General features: G+C 40.1%; 1 protein-coding gene across 10 annotated transcripts in view; it reads left to right on the top strand.

The window, feature by feature from the left end:
- The window catches only part of Nek10 (NIMA related kinase 10), a 234,913-nt gene that overhangs the window by 67,414 nt on the left and 141,584 nt on the right, over positions 1 to 25,915 (top strand). For all 10 annotated transcript variants that reach the window (XR_010050080.1, XM_063257051.1, XM_063257055.1 and 7 more), the window contains one exon: positions 20,770 to 20,845. Coding sequence is in view for 9 of the 10 variants with exons in the window: in XM_063257051.1 (XP_063113121.1) it covers positions 20,770 to 20,845 (76 nt within the window). In the remaining variant the exon portion in view is untranslated. The remainder of the gene's footprint in view (positions 1 to 20,769; positions 20,846 to 25,915) is intronic.

Raw genomic sequence — 25,915 nt, 5'->3', positions numbered from 1 at the left:
CTTCCATTCCACCACCTGTTTTTTCTTGGGTGGTGCTTAGCATTTCTCTAACTATTCTGCATACTTCTAGCTTCAGGTCATTGATAACTTCATTCCTGAATTGGTCTATGAGGCTCTCTATATGGTGCCTTATGTGTATTGGTGTGGTGTCTGCTCTTGCCTGTTTCTCAGAATTGGGGGCCGAGGAGCCTTTCTTGTTGCTGCCTCTTCCCATGCTGCCTCTTCTTCTCTGTTCCTTATATATGCAAGCTTATATAAGAGGCCCAGCTTCTCTCCCAGTCAGCCACAGCCTGATCGAATTGCGCCAGCTAGGTGTTCCCGCTCACCGCTGCGCACCAGGGAGTTACGGACCAGGCAGCCTACGCGTCTCCCCTCCCGGCCACCGTCAGGCTCTGGGATCTGGGTTAGGCCAGCCTACCAGGTCCGCCGGCAGCGTCACGCAGGCCAGGCACTTTTCACCAATCCTGCCCGAGAGGGGAATGTGTGGCTGGAGTCGCCACCACACCCTGCTCCCGTAGGACTGCTCGGGCCCAGAAAGTCCTCTGCTGGAGTCAAACTGTGGTAGAGTGTCAGTTTCTCTCACTCACCTCACCACAAGTCAGTGCACGCCTCCCTGCCGTTCGCAGATTGCCATTCTCAGAGCTTCTGCGCGTCTCTCTCCTTGCCGAGCCGCTGTGGAGGCAGCCAGCCACCGCACGGCGGGAAACCCAAATCACGGCTTAATGGCGCAGGGTCCAGTCTCCACACCGAGGCTTTTCTGTTCCTGTTTTAGCACCAGGACTGCATTCCAAGTTGGTTTCTCTCAGCCCAGTTCATTCCTGAGTCAGCAGAGCATATCTCCACCTGCTTATGTCTCCTTAGTCCGCACCATTCCTGGCTTCTGAGCCGAGTCTTTCAGAGAGCCTCCAGTAGTTGCTGTTATCTGTCCGCCATGTTCTCCCGGAAGTTAGTATTATTTCTTAAACTTTAGTTTTATTCATTGAATATTCAGTGTTTTAAGTCATCTTTTTACTCTCTGAACATCCCATCTTGTTTGCTTTTCCATTTCCGTGCAATTCTGCTTTGATTTTGCCTCGGCATAACATAGACCTTTCTTACTTTTCCCTAGAGCAACCTGAATTGCTTTATTTTCTGGATCCATCTCTTTTGACCTCCCCTGTTTTCATTGATGTCCTTTTCCTACTGAAAGCTTTCCCTACTGTCTTGTGATCTTGGACTAGTCTAGTAATGTAAGAAAGGGATGCTAAAAGTTGTTGGAAGCCCTGTGCGTACCTGCCAAGGGTGCCATTGAGTAGATTTTGTTTTAGCGTAATGGGGATGTTTCCTCTGAAGACCTTCTAGCTCAAATCTAGTCATTCTTCCAGAGAACACTCTTCTGGCAACTTGCCTGGTACAGAGGGGAGTGCAGTTCTCCGCTATCATTTTTGGACCATTGTCCACAAAGGAGACTCAGGGAGCTGCATCCGTTTGGATTTTTACTGAATTTGAACGAGTTCAGGCTTGTGCTACTTGGTACCCTACTGGATAAATTGCTTTGGATAAATGTTTTCTGTCCGTGGCAAAAAGGTACTCAGTTTCCTGGCTGTGTGGGTATGGGAGGAGACCCGTGGACCACATCTCAGCTAGGTGTTTTGAGTTTTTTGGCTTCCTTTTTCCTTCGTATGGCACCCTGGGCTCTGCAGGGATGGGCTTCCAGACACAGTGTGAGGACTTTCATTCTCCAGTGCTTGTCATACCCTCCACCCAATTCTTGGAATATCTTTCCCTTTCTTGTTACCAAGCCCATTCCCATTGTTTTTCTGGATAAGGGCACTTCAGAGAAAATCTCTATTTTAGTAAGTTTTGCAGAATGAAACAAGATAAACGCATACAAGTAACCTACTTTTTAACCCCAAGTGAGCAGGCTGCTACATTATTAAATCTATATATTAGGCTTAAGAAAGCTTTATTGACTACCCAGTTTTTAAAATTATTTATTTCTGCTTGCATTCAAGTTGTATGGGCTCCCTAGGAAAGGGTACTTTATTCTATAACATAAGAGAACTTTTACTTTGCTTTTCTCTTTCTTGCCCTGCTCTTTGTTTGAAAAACAGTTATCAGGCTTCTGTTTAGGAGTATTAAATTAAAAAACACTATTTTCAGTTTTCAAGACTTTTCCTATTTCAAATAAAGAAGTAGGGGCAGAGATAAATCTCAGGGCAGAGTTCTATCCTAGTCCAGCTTTTTTCCACTAAAGCAATTGCTTGATCTGGGAATTGGTGTGCCACCATTATTTCTAATGGATATAAAAGTGATTTTTTTGATTAAAAAGGTAGTTCATGGAAATTTGATGTCTCTATTTAAAGTTACTGTAAATAGAACAGTGCTGAAATACTTTTCAATGTCTTTTGCTATTGATAAAAATATGGCCATAAAACTCTTATTATTTATTTATTTTTTTTTTTTTTATCGGTACCGGGGATCGAACTCACGACTGCCTGCTTGCAAGGCAGGCGCTTATGCCGCTGAGCTAAATCCCCAGCCCAAGACTCTTATTTTTAAGAAGCTTCATGGTTCAACTGAAATCTCCTAGCATTAATGTGAACCTCGGTGTCCAGAACTCTCTCCCCTTTTGGAAGGTGGAAGGGAAGTGATGCTCAGGAGCCCCTGGACTCCAATCGGCTGCGGTGGCTGCCTGTCACCACCAGGGGGCAGCCTTGTTACGTTTGATTTTTCTCTGTTCTTGTGCTAGAAGGTTTATTGACTTGCAGAAAAGCAGAGTCAACAAATGAAGTCTGAGATGCACGGGATGAAGTGTATTGAGACTGTGATTAGAAACGAAAGCACTAGGAAAACTAAGATTGCATTCTCATTTTTGTCAATGTAGGTGAATTAAATGTTTTAAGATTGCAGCTAATTTGCAGTTATCGATAGTGAGTATGCTGGCCAGAGTTAATATTGTGGAGAGCACGTTAGAAAGTGTTAACACTTAGGATGCAAGGATTTATAAATATGACCCATTTTCTGTCGCATATATTTCCATTTGAAAGACGGTGCCTTTTAATAATGTGTCCCGTGACACACGTTCAGGTCTTGCTCCTGTATTTATTTGCAGCTTTTGAGGCCACACAAAGGAACGGACCGTGGCTCAGGAGCACTCTGAGAAGGTCACTTGGTCAAGTAATATCCATGTAGTGCTGTCACATTACAAAGTGACTTGGGGAGACTTGGTGGAAACAAATTTACCATATCCCACACCATTCCACATTTCTTGGCCTTCCCAAATACCCACATTTTACTGTAATTCTTTAATATTTCTCTGCCTGCTTTGCTTCCCTTCAAAAAGGAAGAAAAAGCCCCCACATTCACTCAATTACAGATAATCGTTTCAGACATGGGCTTTAGCATGTGACTCAAAGGGGCACAGATCCATCCTGTGAATAAGCAGGCTGCGTGTGCCTTGGTGTCTCACACGATAGCTCACTGCTTCCAGTGGTCACAGCGACAAGGACATAATTGTTTCTTTGTAACAGGTATGAAAGGCTGGAATGCTCATTCATCCATTCTATGCCAGGGAGTGCAGGAGGGGGTGAAAGGTGAAAGGCTAAGGTTTCTGATCCCTGAGTGTGGTCCTGTGGAGAAGACTTTCAGTTATTTGCTCAGCAATTCTTGCCTGAGCTGCCATGTCCCACAGGAAGCTCGTTGTCAGACACGGGCTCCCACCCGCATGAGGATCATGGCTACATTCAGGATGAGGACTGAATGTAAATACAAAATACTGTTGTATCTATCAGGAGAGACCTTGTTACACTAAGTAGTCACCTGAAGGTCTCAGCAGCATTTGGGACGGATCCAGAAACTTGTGCCTGTCCTGACTTAACACAGCAGTGTGTCCATCCTTCTGGGGCAGCGTGTGCGTGTGCGTCAGTGTGGGAGCTGCATGCACGGACCCAGAGGGGCTGGAGCCACCTCTGCACTGGCTCCCAGGTTGCGGAAGCAAGAAGGGGAGAACACAGCTGGCCACACCTTGGCTCCCAAGTGTTCTGCCCTGAGTGTCACATGTTAATTCTGCTCAGATTGAGTAGTCAAAGAAGGTCAGATTTAACAACCTGTGGATGTATTCCTCCCCATGCAAATGTGGGTGGACGGTTAGCATGGTCTATTACAGTACCAAGCACAAGGGAAAATGTGATTAACTCTGCGTTAGGGACCTTTGAGTGAAGAATTAAGTAGGAGCTGAAAGCAGCTGAAGCAAGGAGACAGCGAGTGCAAAGGCTTGGAGAGAGCAATGTAGCACAACTGGGTGCTACTAAGATGTGGTGAGAGGGGACAGGCTATCTTAGGAGGTGGACAACTTGGACATTGTCCTTGGGCTAATATAATATCTTTGAAGACGAGTCTTAAAATTATATGATCAGGTTTGGGATGTAGAATAATTATTAAGGCAGGTGAGGGTGAACACTGGGGAAAGACCAGATACAGAGGCTTTGGGAGATACTTCAGTGAAGTTAAGTTTAGTTGCAAAAAGCCAGACTAACAATGGTGTAGACCATGAGACTTCTTACCTGTTACCAGGTGGCAAGCAGACCCAGGGTGGGTTTGGTAGCCCAAGAAAGTGAGCCTGGGTTAGGCCTTTTTGTTTTTTCTCTCTGGAATCCTAAGGCTTCTTATCCATCTGTTTGTCCAAGACAGTGGACAAGTCTTATAGTTCCAAGACAGTGACCAGTGTTCTAGATATCCTTGCCCAATTCAAAGATGGGAAAAAGGACAGCTGCTAGGATACAAACAAACAAACACCTGTCATCCTCAGGTGGCTGTCCCCTCGGCTTTTATCATTAAAGAATTTTTCAAAGGTCTGCATTAGCCTTCTTATGTAGTATTGGCCAAAACCAGTTATAAGGCTATTCCTAGTTGTGTTTTCCAGGCCCTATGGCAGGAGACAAGGATGGAGAAGGGCTGGTTTGATGGATTGTGGAGAACCTGCCCTCAGTACCTGTCACTTATCTGGTCTTACAACTGACCAGAAAAGACATGATGTACCTTTTGCCTATTGTAGAAGAAAAGGATATAGAGGAGGAGCTAAACTCAGAAGTTGTTTGGGGCAAGAATTTTTAAAAGCTGGTGGCCGTTTGATAATGAGATGTGAGGTATGAGCATTCGTCTATCTTTCGAGTCTGATAATGATGGTGATGCCATCGGCAAAGAGCTGTGAGAGCTAAGGTTTTGGACACGAGGCATACAATGCACAATGAAAATATGATTATGGCTTTCCCTTGGCTAAAATCCTTCAAGGAGCTTCCCCTACCATTTAGGGTGAAGTCCTGTTTTCTTTCCCTCTGGCCGACTGCCATGGTCTCCACCTTGCCCCACGCTCTGTTCTCACGGCCTGAGCAGGCCAGGCTGTGGTGATAGACTCCGGGGCTTCCCGCGTTGCATTCCTCTGCCTGGAATGACTTCTCAATCTCCTGTCACTCCAGTCAAATGCCATTTCTCCAGGAGGTATATCGGCTCCTGACCTAGATCCCCGATCTCCCAAATGAGTGTATGGTGAAGGTTAAATAAAAAGAGACAAATTGTGTGATTTTTTAGGGCTCCAGGAAGGTCAAAACACTTTAATTAAGCTCATGACTCCGAGGGCTAAGGTGGAGTTTTCTGGACCACCCACTTGATTTATTAGGTCCAACAAGGGGTGGGAAAACTGAGGAAAATGAAGGCAATGAGCAGGACCTTGGGAGTCACTTCCAGGATGTCTCCAAGTAATGAATCAGGTCAATTCAGTAGCACTGTCTTATCATGAAGACATGGTAGAAGTGAGACTGTAGGAGGAATCTTTGCAGCTGCAGTCTCTATCTTATTAATTGGGGTTGTAGTCACAGTGTCCACAGCTGTGGCCTTGTTCTTGCCCTTTGAGGTATCTCTGGCCTCACAGGCCACTACAGGCCTCAGCCAGAGCCAGTGATTCATAGAGGTTCACTTACTATGAATCAGCTCCTGTCACCAGGCAAGGGGCCTAGGCCTAGGATAGACTCACAGACAAACATAGAAAGCCAATTAGTAAAACTTAAATCTTGCTCAGAGCTGCTTCACAGTGGTCTCCAACAGTGGTTTTTTTGGTTTCTACATCCGATTTCCTCTACTTCTGGGTTTAGCTGTCTCATAGCACGTAGGACATGAAGTTGAAAACCTTTGTTCGTTTTCTCTTCCTTGACGTAAGGGAAACCCATATCCCTGACCTTGTTTCTCTGCTAGTACTTAGTTAATATGTGGTTGATAACTGGGTAGCACCATGGTTTAGATGAAGAATGTGGCCTTAGATAAACAGCGTTCTTGGAAGGTGACTGAATCATGGGTGTGATTTGTTGGACTTCCAGTTAGGAGGTAGGGCTTGGTCAGAAGAGGTGGGTCACTGCCGGAAGGTGTACATCGCTCCCTGGTTCCTCCCTTCTCTGTCATCTTCCTGGCTGCCATGACTCAAGCACCTTCCTTCCCCCAGCTCTTTCCACTACGCTGTTTCTGCCTTAAAGCCAGCTGACTCTGAAAGGCCCAAGACCTCTGAAACTAGAATCCAAAAATAAACCTGTGTTCCTTGAAGTTGTGGGTGTCAGATATGGTGTCTTGGCAACAAGAAAAGCAACTAAGATGGTAAAAAAAATGAATGAGGAAATGAATGGATGAGCAATAGACACAAATGCATCCAGGTGGAAATACTCAAAATGCATTTGAAATCGGGAAGGATGATGGAGGGCACGCCTGGAAAGGGTTCAGTGAGAGAGGAGTTGAGAATTAGCACTGGTGTGTAAGCAGGGTCTTCACACAAGTAAAGCACCAGCAGTTCCCACACTCATCTCAGCAAACAGGGGCCTAAAGGAAAGATTTTACCTCCCTAACGTCACTCAAGTTGAGAAATCAAGTCAAATTTGATCTATCTTGTACTGCAAGATGATTTAAGATTTTGATTGTTTTTCAGTTACAAGACTTTGTTACTTGGCTAACTTGCTGCTGAGAAATTTATAATCATACAGGAAAAATGAATTAGTCTTGCACTCCTAAAAGAGATAGAAAGCTCAAAGTCTGCATAAGTCTGCATATGCACATTACTTGTATAACTGAAAAATATCCTGGTGAAAAAGCATGTAAGCCAGGAGTATAGTACAGGTCAGTAATTCCAGCAGTCTGGTAGGCTGAAGCAGGAGGACCACAAGTTTGAGCCCCGCCTGGGCAATTTAGAGAGACTGTCTCAAAAACAAACAAACAAACAAACAAACAAAAAATGGCTGGGGCTGTAACTCAGTGTGAAGGCCCTGGGTTTGCTCCGAAAATCTGCCAATAAATATTCTGTGGCCTTTGTAGATCTCTTCACCTACCATGCTTTGAACCTGTTGTTATGATTTGCCTCCCATTAACCAGATAGAATGTCTTTTTAGCACCATGCTGACATGGAATCTTATTATTGCAAGTTAGCAATATTGAATCATTTGAACTACATCTGGTAGCATTTGTTGTGGGAAAGATAGCCACAAGATTTTCCTCAGTCAGCGTATTATCTGTATGTTGTCAAGAAAACAAGAATATTCTCTTTTACATAGTTTTACCTTTTATTGTTATTTGGTCTTGTAAAATAAGAAGGAAACATTGGAAATTCAATCAGTTCCAATTTCCAAAATCTTTGAAAGATTCTTGTTCCTTTTGTGAGGGAAACTTCAGAACCAGGAAAGCTAATGGTATAGTCTAACAGCTGCTGGGGCAAGTCCCAGGAAGCCAGGAAGCCAAGGGCAAAGAACCCGGGATGGTGGTGGCCAGTGGTAGGAGTGTGGAGAGGGGAGAGATATGCATATAGCGTAAGAGTGACCCTGACTGATCCTAGCACATCAACTCTGTATTGTTCTTTATGTAAAGTGCTGTTATTCTTATTAATAGTAAGTGTGAAGAAGCCCCACACTGAAAAATAACTTTAGAAGGGTTCTCATTTACTAAGGACCTTAGTTTTCATAAGATTGCACCACTCTTAGATGTCTGTGAGCTGATGCTTGGGTTGCATAGATAGAAAGTGAATTCAGATAGAATTCAGAAAGCATTCTCATTTCGGTGTTGAAGCTCCCTTTAAGTTAAATTAGTAAATCACAGTGTGGTTGAGAGGAGAAAACACCTTCACTCTGCTTCACTCAGGTTAGTGTCTTCCCAGAGAAGTAGGCTTTGGGACAGTGGCAAGTGGCGTGGTGAAAGGCCTGCTGGTCCACCAGCTCCTTCCCTTTGTTTAGGAAGCTGCATTGTAGACTTAATTAGTGTCTCACTTGTTGAATTAGCAATAATAATAGGAATAATAGCTGAGCTTCCTTTGAAGGAATGCCAAGAAGGAGTTTGGGGGCAGACTAGAAATTTGGCTGTCAAAGGAGGAGGTACTCTGTCTGGGAAGACCTGAGCATCTTTCTGGAGAACTCTTTTGTATCCCCCTTGGATCCCTAAACAGAGGATGTCACTGGATCTCACTAATTGAGGCAGCAGAAGGAAAAAGGGTGTAAATGCGTTGGGGTTGCAAAGTGAGGTCTTTATTCTTGCATAGCATGTGGTTGCTCTCTGGTAGACGCCTCTGCCATTGCCTGGTGTGGCAGGGCTTTCAAATGATTCCTCCTTGAAATTGTCAAGGTCATTCTCTGTTTTCATTTTACTCAGGATATTTTAAAATGCCAAAATTTTAGATATTCTTTGAAGGAAAGGAGTAGTCTCCTATTACTCCATTTTTTGAGCATTCCTGATGGGGTGAAACCGTATATCATCCAACACTTTGAGGCATATTTTCATCTTTATTGATAATGAACAGGTTAGGAAGGTAGAATTGTTGCTTAAGTCACCACTGACAGTGCCAGGAACAAACCATGCCTGCTCCCAGAGCTCATCTCCTAACCAAGCGTCTGTGTATTTTAGGTAGAGAGAAAGGCATGTTCAAGGGAGTCAACATGCTGAGTTGGGTGCTGTGCAAGAATGAACGGCTTTGTTGGACTAGACATTTTATGGTGGACAGTGAGAGAAGGCAGTCTTCCGAGCCTGGCTGCAGGGCCTGCATGGTCTGGCCATATCCCAACTCTCTGCCCTTCTACCATGATGCGCTCTCATTTCCTCAGTGGACCATGTTTATTTGACCATGGGGCCTTTGCACACCTAGGTTACTTTTCCTGAACATCTCTGCTCTAATTTCTTTTCTTACCCTGATTAATTTCAGTCTACCTTCAGAAGTTTTTATCATCAACTATTTTCACTATGTGACTGTCTCATAATCTCATCCTTATACCTGTCCTTTAAAGATCATATCAAACTGTAAATGCACTAGTTCCTAAGGTCTTTGTCAATATGGATGGCTTTGGGCTTGCTCATTATTTTTAGTGCTTAGCCCAGTACCTGGAACATAGGTCTTTAATGTTGGACAAATGAGTGAATTGATGGTAAACAGACAATCTTGAAGGCTAGATGAGGCAGTTGGAAACTTTATAAAGAAGAGCAAACTAGAGACATTTGGGTACTATGCTGCCATGCTGTAGTGAAGATGAGTTGGTGGGCTTATTCCATTACAAATTTTCTGTAGGATGGATCAGAAGAAAATGCCTGCTAATGAAGGGCACAGGGAGGGAGAACCTAGGTTCCTGGCACATGTAAACAGGAAATCCGAAGAAGGGTCAGTGTCAAGAGCTACGGAGGGAATGGCAGACTCAGAGCAGAGTGAGGTAGAGATTTTAAGTCCAGAAAAGAAGGAAAAGGAAGTGTCATCTGCTGTACTGTGGTGGCCCTGACTACCATGAACAAGGAGCTAAGTCTTGAGAGGGAAGCGGCAGATGCTTTGTTAGCCTACAGGAGAAACCCCAGACTTGGGCTTGGCTGTGAATTTGGGAGTCACTGACACACAAATAATGGGGAAAAGCTTACAAACAGCTGAGATCCCTGGGGACAGGATGAGAATACTGTACATCTGTACAGTATTTCAAAGGGCTTCTCATCTGTTTTCCCGTTGTTGTCAGAGCAACCCTTTTATTGGTTTTATAGGACATTTCTGAAAAATCAGAGTTGCTGAGTGATATATTCAATGTCATGGAGATAGTAAATGACAGAACAAGAATCTAGGGGCTCTACCAGGCACTGAACAGCTTTTCCACTTGAAGGATGATAGCTGCAGCTTGTAATACAAATATGCTAGTTTTTAAACATTTCCTGGGTTGTTTGTACTATTAAAGTAAAGCTTTTTTTAAATCTGTTTTTTCATAATAGATTTAAAACATTTTATGACAATGAAATTTCATTGTCATCTGTGAGTTCATGTTATAGCATATGAATGTTTTAATGACCACAGTTTCTGAAATAAAAACTTTTCTTCTCCAAATATGATCAAAATGAGGAAATAGTCATAGAAATATTTCTAGTGTCTACCAAAATCTTCCAAATGGCCAAGCAGTATTATTTTTTTCTAAGAATATTTCGCAAGCATCTGTATTTTTGAAGACATCTGTCCAAATTATCATAATGCTTTTTAGTTTTTGCCTTTTGAAATAAATGTCATTTTTATAAAAATAATGTGATTTTTAAGTATTAAAACTAAAACAACATATTAGTTAGTTTTTATTGGTCAGGGTTTATGTGGGCTGAAATTATAGTAAGTGCTTTAAAAAACTGAAGTCCTATACCATTTATTCCAGGCAGTGATTAGTTAATCTCAAATTACAACTAATTTTCTCCAGTACATGATAGAGGAAGAGGAGGTTGGACCTTGGCATCTAGCTTTGTGAGTAGATGTTAACAACACTTCAAGTAACTTTGCCTTTTAATGTGTGCTATTTGCCAGTGGTACAACTGAATGGAAAGTAACAATGGGCAGGTAGATGATAGACAGCAATAATCATGCACACAACTATATACATATTAAGAGGTATATATCAATTTATAATGATAGGCAATATGGACTTATGGATCTTGCACACTAGTTGTGATTAATAATAAGCATATAAATGTTAAATAAATAAAGTAATTTTTAAAGTGACAAGAGTTAAATAAATGTGGCCAGGTACTGTTGCACATGCCCATGATACCAGCTATTTGCTAAGGCAAGGCAGGAGGACAGCATGTTTGAGCCCTGGCTAGGGAATTTAAAGAGATCTTATCTCAATTTTTTTTTTTTTTAAGAAAGGACTGGGGATAAAGCTCAGTGGTAGAGTGCTTGCCTGAAATATACAAGCCCCTGGGTTCAGTCTTTAGTACAGAACAAAAGTTTGTCCCCAGTGAATTAACAAATGAAATAAATAAGTGTGTAAGGAGAGGACAAATGTTCAACAGTGTATTATAGAAAGACACTGAAAATGCAGAGCCTGGTGCAGCAAGATGCTGAGTTTATGGCACCCAGGAAACAGAGCAGGGAAATAGTTCCAGAGAGGGAGGGATGAGGGACTAGATAAAACTCCAAAAGCTGTGCCTTCATGCCCCACCCAGACACACCTAGACGTGCACTCCACCAATTACTGGGTTGGGTCCCAAAGCTAATCAAGTGAACACCTCACCTTCATGCTCATGTCTCACCTCTTGTGAACTGTAAGCACATACCTTAAAGCATACTTAATCTCCAAATAAAGACAATAGCGAGCTTATAATTTCTCCTACCGTAATAAAAGGCATGATTGAAAAAATTGAGTGAATGTGAATGTTTATTACAGTAAATGCCACATGGTCACTAATCCCTCTCAAAATACCCCCCTTTGCTTGAGTACATGTATCCCACCATTTTTTCTTCTCTCTGAAGCAGTTCAGAAAGTTCTCTGTCATGTCTTTAGTTGTGTTGCCCTGGGTTGCTTGATGTCCTAAATTAATTAAAAATATTTACTTTGACTCAGTATTTGCAGTGTCTGATTTTGGAGAACAGCCAGAAGTCACATGGTGACTTGGTGATCTGGTGAGTGAGGTGGAGGAGGACTCACTAATGTTTTTATAAGCCTGCTTTTCATTGGATGCCATTTAGCAATGTCACCATATTTTTGATCATACTTCATAAAGACCCTTACAAAAGAAGACTTCTAGAACTCCACCAAAAAATGACAAGAATAATGCAATGAATTTTTCAAGCAAGGGAGAGTATTTTAAGGGGCATTAGTAGCAATGTACCTTTAACTGTAATGATTGAAAATATACACATTATCTTTCATTCAGACTTTATACAACTGTCTTACATACAACTGGAAATGGAACAATTCCTTCCCCAAAGCCATAATCATTACAGCATTTTTTAAAAGTCCAAGTCTTTTCTGAGACTCGTGATAAACTCTTAGGTATGAACCTCTATAAAAATAAATAATTGAGTTATATATCCCGAAGTACAATGGTGCAGGATAAACATTTCGATTCCAAGGGGATGAATAGTGGGATAGAAAATAATAGGACAAAGCAAGACCAAGACCCAGCAGTACAAACACTGAGTCCTAAAGCTCCGTCTCCAACGTATGGGACACATGGTAGTGAGATGTAAATTCCAGAGGACTTGGGCAGCTCCTTCCCTATGGCCTGTCTCTTGGGCAGATTCCACTCATAGCCCAGAGCTTTTCTTGGCAGATGGTCTATGTTCCTGATATCTCTGATAACTGGAGTCTCCATTGCTCCACTGGAATCATTCCAAGATCTTTACACATGCTCCTCTAGGAGCTGTTTGCCTGGACTATGGCTTTCCGTTGAAACCTTGGTAGAAGCCTCCATGACTTGACAACTCATGTGTTCTACATGGTGGTAAAGCTGTATCACATAGATATTGCCAAGGTCTGTTGTCAGTGGGAATGGTAGCCCGATTCTCTTGGACCATTGCTATAGCAGCCTTTGAGTGCTTGGGTAGCTGAGCACAGTGAAATGAATCCCAAGGAGCCATCTCCCTAGGATATCTTCCTTGAGCAAGGGTTCTAGGAACTCTTCAAAGAAAAGGTTGACATTTTGTAACCCTTGAGCTTGCAATGGTTGGGGTTTTGCTAATTTTTGAAATGCCTTCAAGGCAACTTATCCTTGTGCAAAAGGTTGCTTTCTTTTTAATGGCACTAATTTTCAGGAACCACACCTTCTTTGGCTCCTACTATACACATTTTTTTTTTTTTGGTGGGGAAATGTTTAAGTTTTTAAAATTTTTATGCTTTGAATTTTGCCCCTGATACTCAGTGTAAATCTGAAAACAGCCATCAGTACGCCTATCACAGCCTGAACATTGGACTGCTTAATATGCCAGACCAATGACACTTACTGCTTCTAATTCACTGTCTTGCAAGGTTTCAAGACAAGATGGGCAAAATATATACAGATTTTCTACCAAAGTATAATATACATGGCTTCTTGTCCAACTGTCAGTATAGTCCTTGTTCCTTCTTAGCTTGGTCTTTACTATCTACACTTATCAGCATTCAGGTTTTCTGAGATCCAGCTGGAATCATTCATCAAGCTTTGTAGCAATAAAGGGTATCTCTATCCTGCATCTCCAGACCTTCCTGAAGTCTTCCTGCACACCAGTTACCAAGTCTTCTGATCAACAGGGCCAGGGACAACTACAGCAGCATTTCTCTGGTACCAGTTTTCTGTATTAACCAGCTCCTTCATTGCCAGAGCACAGTTACCCAACACAGTTTAAAGGAGGAAAGATTTAATTTGACATATGATTTCAGAGGTTTTTAGCCCAAAGGAGGCTGGTTCCAAGGCAGAAGTATGGTAAAAGAGTGTGAAGGAACAAGATACATAGTTCAAGGCATTGAGGAAACAGCAAAAGGAGAGAGTGCCAGAAAAGTAGAGGGAAGGGACCAGACATACACCCCAAACCAGCCCTCATCCCACGCAGACACACCTAAAAGTGTGTTCCACCAAAATCAGTCAAGTTGACACGTCACCCCAACTGCCAAGGATATCTTCTTTAGATATTTTAAAGATATCTTATAAATATGTTCTAAATATATTTTATATAAAGTATATACATTTTAAGGATTTTTCAAGACAATTTTAGTTTTGCTATGTGAATTTTACTTTACAGAGAAAGGTAGAACAGGAGTCTGTTAAAAGGACACAGTTCAGTATCTTTGGTGAGAGGCCATGGTGGCATGAACAATGGAGACTGTGGTTGTATTATTCATCATCCATTGCTGGCTAGCAAATTACAACAAAATGTATTGTTTTACGACAATGAGCTTTTTCTCACAGTGTCTCAGGATCAGGAGATTAGGAGGAACATGGCTAGGAGATTCCTACTCATAAGGCTGAAGTCACCCGGCAGTGAGTGTTACATCTTCTGAAACTTAGAACAAGGCTCAAGGTTCTGCTTTTAATAAGGCTTGCTCCAGTAGCTGGCGGTGACTCGTAGCTGGCTGGACTGAGTGCTTCTTTCTTTCTGTTCAGTTTGGCCTCCCATCCTCCAAGGCTATTCTTCCTTATGTGGCCTCTGCAGTAGGATGGCCTGGACTTTTTCTCATGGTGGCTGGGTTCCGACAATCAACTAAGCAAGGGAGAGCACACCAGAGACAGAAACCAGGATCACTTTAGAACCTAATGTCTCATAATTCTTTTTGCATTGTATTTATTATCTGTGAGTTACCAAGTAGAGTATACATTCAAAAGAAGGAAAATTCGGATCACCCATTGAAAGGAGGATTTAGATAACTTGTAGGCATGTTTTCAAAACTACCACTTCAGTGCAGGAGATGATTCAGACTTTGTAGGAGAGAGTGATTATGGCCCACTGTACCCCCAAAATGGCATTTCAATGTAGGATGGAGGTGGTATTCAGAAAGTTTCTCAGTGAGATGCTAATAAAGCCATGTTTGGATGTGTCAGTGGAATTTTGACTAGGGTATCTGTTAACAGACCAGCTGTCTGACTAGAATGCTGGGAGGAACTCCTAGGAATCTACCTGTGGAGTGTCGCACAGTCAGTGCGAAACTTCTGGCATGCTGTCTGCTGGGAAAGACTGTGAGTCTTTCTGGGAAGCAGGGTTCAGTGCCAACAGAACCTGTTAGGAAACTGCTTGGAAGTGAAGGGGTGCCTCTCAGCATGCTGTTGCAGCACGGAAAGTGAGGAGCAGAGAAGCCCTCTTCTTGTGTTTCTCCTTGGAATATTCTACTGACAATGTGTGCCTTCATGCTGGCTGGCAATAGAGAAATGTCTTCAGGTTCCAGCTCCAATGTCACAGAACTGGGCAATGGAGGGTGGGTTTGAAGCTGAGAGGCAGGAAACTGATAAATGGCACAGGAGCTGTGAAAAGTACCTAGGTCGTCACTGATGCCACTTACTGGTGGGGAACCAAGGAGTTGTTTGGGGTGGGGTTAAGACTACTTTTGGAGACATGGTAATTTTGAAATATGTACGAGACACTTAAGGAAGGGTGTTGACTATCCAGATAAGTAAGTAGATCAGATATTTAGGTCAAAGAGGAACTTGTAACAAATTGTGCTGGGACAACTAGCAACCTATGGGAAAAAATAAGAAGTGCAACCCATTTTTTATTTCTTATTTTTAATTCTATTTTAAACTTTAATACATGGTTGTGACACATAATGAAAATATTCATCATGAAGAATTGGAACACAAACATATTACATCTTGGTCTTTTTACTTTTCATTGTCTTTTTATCCCTTCCCTCTCCCTCCATCTTTAGATCCTTTTCTTATGCAGGAGATACCATGCAATATTCAACCTTCAGTGTCTGATTTATTTCACCTAGCATTGTGGTCTCAAGGTGCTTCTATTTTCCTACAGATCATTCAGATTTATCCTTCCTTATGAGTGAGTAGTACTCAAATATCTATATCTCTATCTATCTATCTGTATCACATTTTCTTTGTCCATTCATCTGTTGGTGGACATACGGGATTTCCTTGGCTTAGCTACTGTGAGTAGTGCTGCTACGAACATTGATGTGCATGCTTCACTGTAATATCATCTCTTTGACCCTTTGGGGGATCATATCCAGGAGAGTTATAACTGCCAACCCATATTTCACACCTCTCTTAGTCTGTTTGTGCTGTGATAACAGTACTACAGCCTTGGCAATTTACAGTGAACTCTATTTATTGACTCATTGTGGTTTGAGAGGCTGGGAGGTATAAGATCAAGGCACTAACAAGTGGTCAGAGCCTTCTTGCTGTAACTTCCTAAGGTGGAAAGCAGACAGATGTGCAACAGAGACTGAGATAAGAGGGAGCCAAAGCGATTATTTTATAAGGAGCCCATTTTGTAATGACAGTTTTAATTCATGCATGAAATCCAGGCATCTCCTGTTAGGCTGCACTTTCTAGCAGTGTTGCATCAACCTGGGTTGGAAGTTGTTTTCTTTCAGGAACCTCTTCTTGACTTGGTGGTTTGTGTTGAAAAGTCTGCCATGATTCTGATGGATTATCCTTTATAGGTGATCTGCTTCTTTTCTCTAATAGCCTCTAATAGTCTGTTATTGTGCTGAATTTCTGGGATCTTGATTATTATATGTCTGGATGTACGTTTACTGTGGTTATGGCTAGTTGGAGTTCTACATGTCCTGAATGCTAGAATCTTTCCCCATGGTTTGGAAGTTTTCTGCTATTACATCTGTAAATAGTATTTTTATGTCATTTGTGTTGATCTTTGCATCTTTGCTGATATCTATGACTCTTTAATTATTTTTCTGTGTGTCATCTTGCAGCCACTGAATTGCTATATCCTGGTTCCTTGTTAATTTTTAAGAGATCTTTCCTTTTATGATCACTAGCTGCAATCCTGTGTTGAAGGTCTGAAAGTCTATCTTCAATCTCTTTCAAGAAGTTTTCCCAAGTTTCGATCAACTTCTTAATGTCCTGGATATCTCTTAGATTCCAAGAGATATTCAAACAGATTCAATTTCATGCATTGTAATTCTTTTCTATATTGTTCATTCAGGGTTTCCATCATTTTCCTATACATTTTTTAAATCTATGGCTTCCTTAGAAAAGCTCAACAATTTTTCATTATACTTGTGATTTTTTCTTTTTCCTGAGATGTTATTTCTGATGTGATTACTTTCACACTCTCATGAATTTGTTTCTTTACTTCAGTTGTGTGTGATTTCCATTTTATTCCATATCTATATCTCCCAGATTTGTTCTGTGTGGGATGGAAGTCTGAGATTGCGTTTTGCTCCTTCGTCTCAACATTTTCCTGGGTTCTTCCCAATAAGCTGGTTGTGAGGTCCCAGGCACTTCCCATACTCACTGCCTCTCCACATGGTAGGAAAATGGGCCAGACACCTGGGTTCTCTGAACCTTAGCTCCCAGGGAGGCAGTGGTGCATGAGAAAGACTTCTTCAGACATGTGTATCTACCCTGAGGCTTCTCCTTGGCCATGGGTGAATGGTGGTGAGGCTTCTTCTCTCAGCCTGCATGGTTACACAGGACTCCCTGATGGCAGAGGTGCGCACGGGCATGCTTGTCTGGTTTTCCTGGCCTGCTTGGCTGCACAAGGGAAGTAAGCATCTACAGTGGCAGCCTGCAGGCACACGGGGCATATCTGGCTGTGTCTCCTTGCCTGTGCAGGTTACCTGAGAGAAGGAAGCTTCCAGGTGGTGCCGGATACACAGGGGCAGGTCTGGCTGCTTTTACCTGCCCACACTGGCTGCCTGCATGCGTCCAGCATTCTGATGGCAGAGGACACTCAGGGGTGGGTCTGGAAGTTTGTCCTTTGGCTTGTTTTTGAAGTTAAAAATTATTTTTTTTGTCTTTTAGCTTTAAATAGTGTATTAGCCATAGGTTTTTTGGTAGATGTCATCTATCAGGTAAAGAAAGTTTTTATTCTACTTTGCTAAAAGAAATAGATACTGCATTTTTAAATACCTTTTTTGAGATCTGTTGATATGACTATATGGTTTTTATTCTTAATATATTGATGTGATAAACTACATTGATTATGAAATACTGCGTATTTCTGGGGTTAAACACCACTTAGTCGTTATGTATTATACTTTCTACATATTGCTAGATTGATTGACTTATGTTTTGTTGATCATTCGTGTGTCTGCATCCATGGGGGATATCATACTGAAGGTTTTTTTTTTTTTTTTTTTTTGGAATATCATCATTTGGTTTTGGTATCAGAGCAGTGTGGGCTTTATGAGAAGAGTTGGGAAGTGTTTTTTCCTATTTCATATTCTAGTACAGTGTGTGGATAATTGGTATTATTTACTGTTCAAATGGTTGGTTAAATTTGTCACTTAAACAATCTGGGCCTCATTTTGCTTTGTTAGCAGCATGGTGCTTTGATAAGAATTTGGGGCTTTAGATTCAAGCAATGGCAGGTTGACATATGACTTTGGGTACTCCTTATGAGACACTGGGCGAGTTACTCATTCTTTCTAAGCTCAGTTTCCTTATCTATGGATGGGAGGTTGTGAAGACTAATTATATACATAATTGACTACTGACTTAAATATACTACAGGATTGTAGTAATTAAAACAGTAAGGTACAAAAAAAAAAACATTGAGCAATGGAACAGAATAGAGAGCCTAGCAGCAATACAATTGTCTTTGCCTCTACGACCAGATGATTTTTGACAAAGGTGCTAAGAACACATGCAGGAAAAAGAGAGGCTCTTGAATAACTGATGGGAAAATTGAACATCCACATGCAGAAGAATAAAACTAGACTCTTTTCACTATCTACAAAAGTCAACTCAAAATGGATTAGAGACTTAAATGTAAAAACTATGCATTTGCTAGAAGAAAACTTAAACAAAATGCTTGGGGACTTTGTATTAGGAAGAGATATTTTGGGAAGACCTTAAAAGCACAAGGAACCAAAGCAAAATCAGACAAGTGGGGTTATATTACAGTAAAAAGTTTCTGCACATTAAATAAAGCAGGCATTAGAATGAAGAGATAACCTGCAGAATTGGAGACAATATTTGCAAAGTATACATCTCTTCAGGGGTTAATATCCAGAATATGTAAGGAACTCAAAAGCAAAAGGCCAAAAAATCCAATTAAAATGTATAATTTTTCTAAGTAGAGTTCTCAAAAGATGTTATTCAAATGGCCAGTGGATGTATGAAAAAAGTTCATCATTAATCATGAGGGAAATGCAAATCAAAACCACTATGGACTGTCACATCAACCCAGTAAGAATGGCTATTATCAAAAAGACTAAAGTGAAGGCAAAGGTGTGGAGAAAAAGGAACCTTTGTGCACTGTTGGTGGGAGTGTAAATGAATAAATTCATTACAGAACATAGTATGGAAATTTCTCAAAAATTAAAACTATAATTACCATAAAATAGCAATATATACCCAAAGGAAATGAAATCAGGTTGCCAAAGTATTATCTGCACCTCCTTGTTCATTGTAGAACTTATTTACAGTAGTCAAGAAATGGAAACAACCTTAATGTTCATCAGCCGGTAAGTTGTGGACAAACTATAGAACACGTAAAAAGGAATGAAATTCTGTCAGTTATGACAACATTGCTGGAATGAGTTATTGTTGTGTTAAATGAAATAAGGGAGGAACAGAAAGACAAGCATCAAATGATTTTACTCATATGTACATTGTAAAAAAAATCCATCTAGAAATTGAAAGTAGAGTGGTGTTTACCAGAGACTAAGAAGAATAATAGGGAAAAAAAGAGTGACCCATGGGTACTGAGTTACAGTTAGATAGGAACTGAAGTTCTGTGTGCTACTGCGAAGTCGGGTGATTATGGGTAAGAGTTATGTACTATACGACTCAATAAGTTGGAAGAAAGCATTTTGAATGTTTTCGCCATGAAGAAATGATAAATATTCAAGATATATATGTACCACTAGACAGTGTACTCATGTATCAAAACATCATATGCAACCCCATTACTATGCAAAAGTTTTAAAAGGGGCTGGGGATTTAGCTCAGCGGCATAAGCGCCTGCCTTGCAAGCAGGCAGTCGTGAGTTCGATCCCTGGTACCGATAAAAATGAAAAAGACCCCCCCCCCCAAAAAGAAAAAAAAATAAAGTTAAATGCTAATTATCCTGATTTTAATATTACAAATTGTATTAATTGAATGAACTGTTATACTATACTCCATGAACATAGGCAATTATTATGTGTTGATTAAAAATAAAACAAATAATATGTTATTTAAAATGAATATATAGGGCTGGGGATTTAGCTTAGCAGGACAAGCACCTGCCTGGCAAGCACAACGTCGCGAGTTCAATCCCTGGTCCAAAAAAAGAAAAAAAAGTATATATTATACTATATATATTTATATATGAAGTACATATCACTTTTGTATTATAAATGATTTAAATTTTTCTATTATGCGATTTACCACTATACCATTTTAAACCTTATTTTGCAGAAAACGTGACTTTGTATAAATAAACGCCATTTAATTTCAGCTTTTTAGACCTTTGTGATGGTTATTCAGAGATAACCTTTTTTTTTCTTTTGAACAGATGCAGTGATGATTGCTGTATGTCAAAATGTTAGTTATTTATTTGAAATTTGTAAAGGATAACCTGAAAAATAAACACCCAGTTCAACAAGGATTTTACCTTGTTACAGTCAGCAAGGTTTATTTTAGGTTTTTTAAAAATGATAAACTTCATTATGTCAAAATATAAAGTGTAATGGCTCAATAAACATATAGTACGCCATTAATTAAAACTGCAAGTGGTGTGGAAGACTGGCTTGTGGAGGTGCCAACAGACTAAAGGAACCAAAGTCTTTTCTCTATGAAGTGACAGAATAGTACTGTGTACAACAGCAGAAGTTAGGGAATAATCTTAAGTCCGGAAAACACTAACGTATTGCTTTGTTCTCTTACTTGTAGCTGACTTTGGTTTGGCAAAGCAAAAACAAGAAAACAGTAAGCTCACGTCTGTTGTTGGAACAATCTTGTATTCTTGGTAAGGATACTTGCCTTATGAATCTCAGTCATTGTATTTGACTGGTTTGGGCTTTCATTTCTATTTTAGCTTGCAAAGAAAAGAATTTTAGGAAAGATAGATTAATAAATTTTCCTCAGTTGTCTAAGTAATATACACAAAGAGAATTATGGATCATTATGTATGTGTAAGAGAACCATCACAAAAATTAATCTTTCTTCTAATGTAGCATTCCCCCTTATGGGGACTACTTTTATAACTAAAAATTGGGGCAACCCTTGGCACATTAATGGTGTGTGATACTTGTTAAATAAATCTGTGAATACACTAGTAGAAATGCTAACCAATACAATACTTGGGATATTTTATTACATTTACTTGTGGGCACCTATTTTTTCTTTTCTACCTTTAAATGTTAAAGTCTAGAGAAAGTTTTATACCCCATTATGTAGCCTGATATCTGGAAAATAATAGTTATTGAATAAATTCTATTTCATAAATGAATAAATGGTGACATATATACTTAGACACATGTTAACAAATGAGATGCTTAGAGTAAATTTTTGAGAAATGTAGACACGTGTAACTTTTAAAAAATACTTTGAGAATTCCTTTGCAAGCTATTATGAAGTGAGAATCTTCTTTGCTAATCACACATCATTTATCTCAATCTGTTGAAATTATCAAGCAAATAGGGTTGTCAGTATAATAGCAAATATCAGAAAAATATTCTGAAGTATGATTCAATGTATTAAGTAATCAAGATACTTTCATTGTCTTTTTGTAAAATTTGGCCTATTGTAAATTGAGTCCTGGAAATAGAATTGAAACTAAAGCTTCTTGAGAGAGGTTAGAATTTGTCTTGAAATAGCAATCCCATTTTACAAAGTTGTTTCATATATATATATTCAGAATAATGTTTGTAGAGGGTAACTTTGGTTTATTTTATTGGAAATTTCTTACATTTTATTTTAAAAAATAGTTTCATTAGAAAATGCAAAAAAGGCTGGTGGCCAGGCTAATAGTCCTTGGAATCTGCAAGTTTACCTTCATATTTAATGTGTTAACCATAAGGCTGACCAGCTATTACTTGATGCTGGAAAAACTACTTTTCATTTAATTTACATGGTTTTTCAGAAATAATGAAAATTTATTACAAAAATATGAATTCGTAATATATTCCTAAACAGATTTGATTGTCAAAATTACAGAGTAGGTAAAATACAAACTTAAGTTTCAGTTGTATTTGGTATAAGCATATTTTTATTGCCAAAATTAAGAATTAAGTTCATAATTGTTAATATGATAACTTTTGTATATGTGTGTTCATGTAACAAATGTACAAATTTTTTAGGAAGAAATACAGAAGATGAGAATGATTTTGCTTTCTTATGCTAAAGATAGGTTCATAATGCCTGTTAATTTTTAAATTAATGGAGAGCTAGAAAAACTGAACCCTGCTTATACAAATAAGCTATTATTTCATGTAGGTATATCATGCTTGTTTTAATAGTATGTACAATGTGTTTTATTATCTTTCCTCTTTCTATCAAGTCTTTGATCTTATAAACTACTTTAAAGTTTTCCTGTTTATTTTTCACCTTTTCCCTCTACCTTAGTTAATAGAAATTCCTTATTCACTGGGTTTCACTGTGAGGTTGTGCTTATATCTGTCTTTCTTCCTAGTTTTTAATATCTTCCACTGTATCAGGTTAAAGAACCAAGTTGAAGGTTATATTCTATTACTTTCTTATCCTGAGATTCTCCAAAACAGACTATTAAGCAAGGGTTCAAATGAAACTGTTTGCAAGAGAGCTTAGGAAACACTAGCGTGGAAGGAGAAGGGGAGCCAGTGAAGGGAGAGGAGCTGGTATGATGAACACTATAGAGCAGTGTATGCGGTAACAGGCTGCAGTTTAGCGTGGCCCTAATGCTGGGTGAGAAGCTGGAATATCTTCCTGTCCGTCGCAAGTGGGAACCGTCATGTAGCTAGGAGCTAGCTTGAACTGGGAGAAGCCCTTACACAGTCTCCAGGCATTGTTTGAGGTCCTGCGATGCTGACTCAGGATGAAAAATGAGTAGAAGGGGACCTGGCCAGGGTCCTGACATTGTCTGGTCTGTAATAATTGGAGTCTTTATTATTTCAAATATAAAATTACCCAAATACATTGTCTGAGATATGATTTCTCTTGAATTTTTCATATCTTCATTCTGGTGCTTTCTCTGAATTTTTAACTTGGAGAAACATGAAGTTAATATTTTTCACGATCACTGCTCTGAGTCTCACACTGCGTGTCTTTTCTTAGATTGTCGTTTACCTTAGAGTAGGTTCCCATTACCCATTACGTCACGTGTGCTGCAGCAGGCATGGGAGCCAGGTGTGTGAGCTGCTTTTCTTTTTTTTGCCGGTACCGGGGATCGAATTCACAACCGCCTGCTTGCAAGGCAGGTGCTTGTGCCGCTGAGCTAAATCCCCAGCCCCCGATGAGCTGCTTTTTCTAAACTAAACCCTCAATCTTCAGGTCCAGGTGCAGTGTTGCCACTCTGTGATAAATATTGTGGTTTGGGCCCTTGGTCTCTAAAAGGTTCCTATGACGTAAACTCCGTAAAGTACTTTCTTTCAAATTTTATAATTTTCATGTGATTCTTTGGAGCTCTGAACCTATAAATGTGGATTTGGGGTGCCTGGGGAACCTTTATTCCCATTCCTCATGGTCCTTAAGTTTGATGAATTTTATATGCCTGTATAATTTTCCCTTTATTTTTTGCTTTTTTCCTTTGATATTTATTTTACAGAAGTTCTCTTTATAACTCTTATAGGAAGTTCTGTGTTCTGTATTCTAGCTGCTACATAAATGGTTTACGGGCACGTAGCTGAAATGATCGTGCTAGAACAGAAGTTCAACAAAAGTTTCTTTTCCTCAACTGATTGATTTATTATTAGGCAAATGTTTGTTATCTTTGCAAGGAAAATAATATCAAAATATAGTTCTTGTTTCCATTTTTAAAAAAATTCTGTTTTACTCTAATGCCAGAGGAAAAAATGTAGTAGACCATCATCAATTACCTTTCCAAAGTAGATTTAGGATTTGAGTTTTGAGAAGTAGTTCATGCTGATTCTTCATAGAACATGTATTTTTATTTAACAATGGAGAGCGGCATAATGAAAATGGGAGTTTGGCTACTACTGGAATGAGAATGTTTTTGAGCCTACACTGCTTATTATGATCCTGTTCATGTTATGACCCTAGGTAATTAGATAGTTCTAAATAATGCTGCATAGAAACTTGGATAAATTGAGGCAAAGCAAAACATGTCTAGCTGGACTGTACCTCCTAAGGGCTTAAGAAGTTATAAGGCATTTGGAATTTAAAATCTTCAAAGGCTTAGGACATTTCAGTCACTTCTGATTGCTAATGAAAAGACCAGGTTCTCAGCATAATTGTAACTGTGTAACCCTGCATATACAGGCCTTTGCTGGTTATCCAGCTTTCTTCCAACTAGACTTTGGGAATAACGCCCCTGGCCTCTGACCCCAGAACCTCTTACACATGCTGTCCCCTTTCCCTGGAATACCCTTGTCGCGCCTGTCAGCTGTCTGCCGAACTGTAGCCTTTTCAGATGAACCCTAGCCAAAGTACATTCCTCTGGTCTATACATTCCATGTATTTTTCTCCACACAGCTGAATATTTTATTTATTTTGTGACAGTTCATGAGGATGATGTTGACTACTAATCCCTAGCACTGAATCCAGCAGTCTCACAAAAATATTTGCTTCGTGAGTGATCCAGTACTTCCATGATTGTGAAGAATACCCAGCAGGATGTGCTATAAAGAAAATTGTTCTTTTATTGTGCAAAATTATCATTAGCTATCATCCCTCCCAAACCTTCACCCCCCTGCTGTTTTTATAGATCTCCAAAATGTTCCCCTTTGGAATTCTATTCCTCTAGTTAGCTACAGAGTTTACTTCCTTAGTTCATTCTGATCTTGGCTTAAATGTGCTTGTATAAAGAGCCTTTCCCTGATCACCTGCCCAAAACACAAACCTCCAGACTCAACTCCCAAATCTTGCTTTAGTGTTTCATGGCCCTTCTTTCTTCCTGATCTTATATTGTACAGATGATTGCCAACTTTGGATGGCTTAATTTACAGTTTTTGACTTTGACAGTGTGCAAACAAAATGCATTTGGTGGAAGCCATACTTTGAATTTTAATCTTTTCCTGGGCCACTGCTGTTCAATAAAATGCCTCGCAGGTGCTGGCAGTGACTGAGCTGCAGCTCCCAGTCAGCCACTGAACACAGTGAATGCTCCCGTGTGTACCCTGGTGCCAAGTTGTGCTATTCAGCAGGTTAGGGGTGTTCAATGCATCTTTGACTTACAATTTCAGGTTGTAAACCACGTGGTAAGTAGAGGACCCTTTGCATCTGAGTGGTTTATCATGAGTGTCCCTCACTAAACACAAACATGGCTTCTTCAAGACCCACAGGCTGAATGTCAGAATCTTAGTAAATATTCTGAATAGATAAAATGAAAGGAAGTTATTTCTCTTTTTAATGCAATTAAAATCAGAATGCTGGAATACTTGCCTCTATTTATTTATTTATTTATTTATTTATTTATTTATTTTTGTGGTACTGGGCACTGAACTCACCTGCTCAGGCACTTTGACACTAAGCTACACCCCAGACATTTGAATAAATTTTATTTTGAGACATGATCTGAGTTACTAAGACTGGCTAAAACTTGCGATCCTCCTCCTTTATCCTCCTGAGGATCCTGGATTACAGGCTGTGCTTCCATGCTCAGCTCAGTGTGTGTGTGTTTGCTGGATTATAAAGTGCTTTAATCAGGTGGGCAGGGGATGCCGTAGCCTGTAATTTCTTCTGTTATGGCTCTTCTATGGCCCAAGAAGATAAGATTTATTTACCTGAGTATTGTCACCTGCCCTTATAAGGAGAGGGAGAGAGAGAAAGAGAGAGAGAGAGAGACAGAGACAGAGACAGTCAGGCAGACACACAGACAGGTTTAGAAAAAGAGAAAGAGAGGGACAGAGATAGAGATAGATAGATAGAGAGATAGAGAGGG

This window comes from Cavia porcellus, unplaced genomic scaffold (assembly GCF_034190915.1).
Source record: "Cavia porcellus strain 051 isolate PalLab524CR breed Dunkin Hartley unplaced genomic scaffold, mCavPor4.1 scaffold_10, whole genome shotgun sequence".
NCBI lineage: Eukaryota > Metazoa > Chordata > Mammalia > Rodentia > Caviidae > Cavia > Cavia porcellus.
This window is presented reverse-complemented; position numbering and strand designations above follow the sequence as displayed.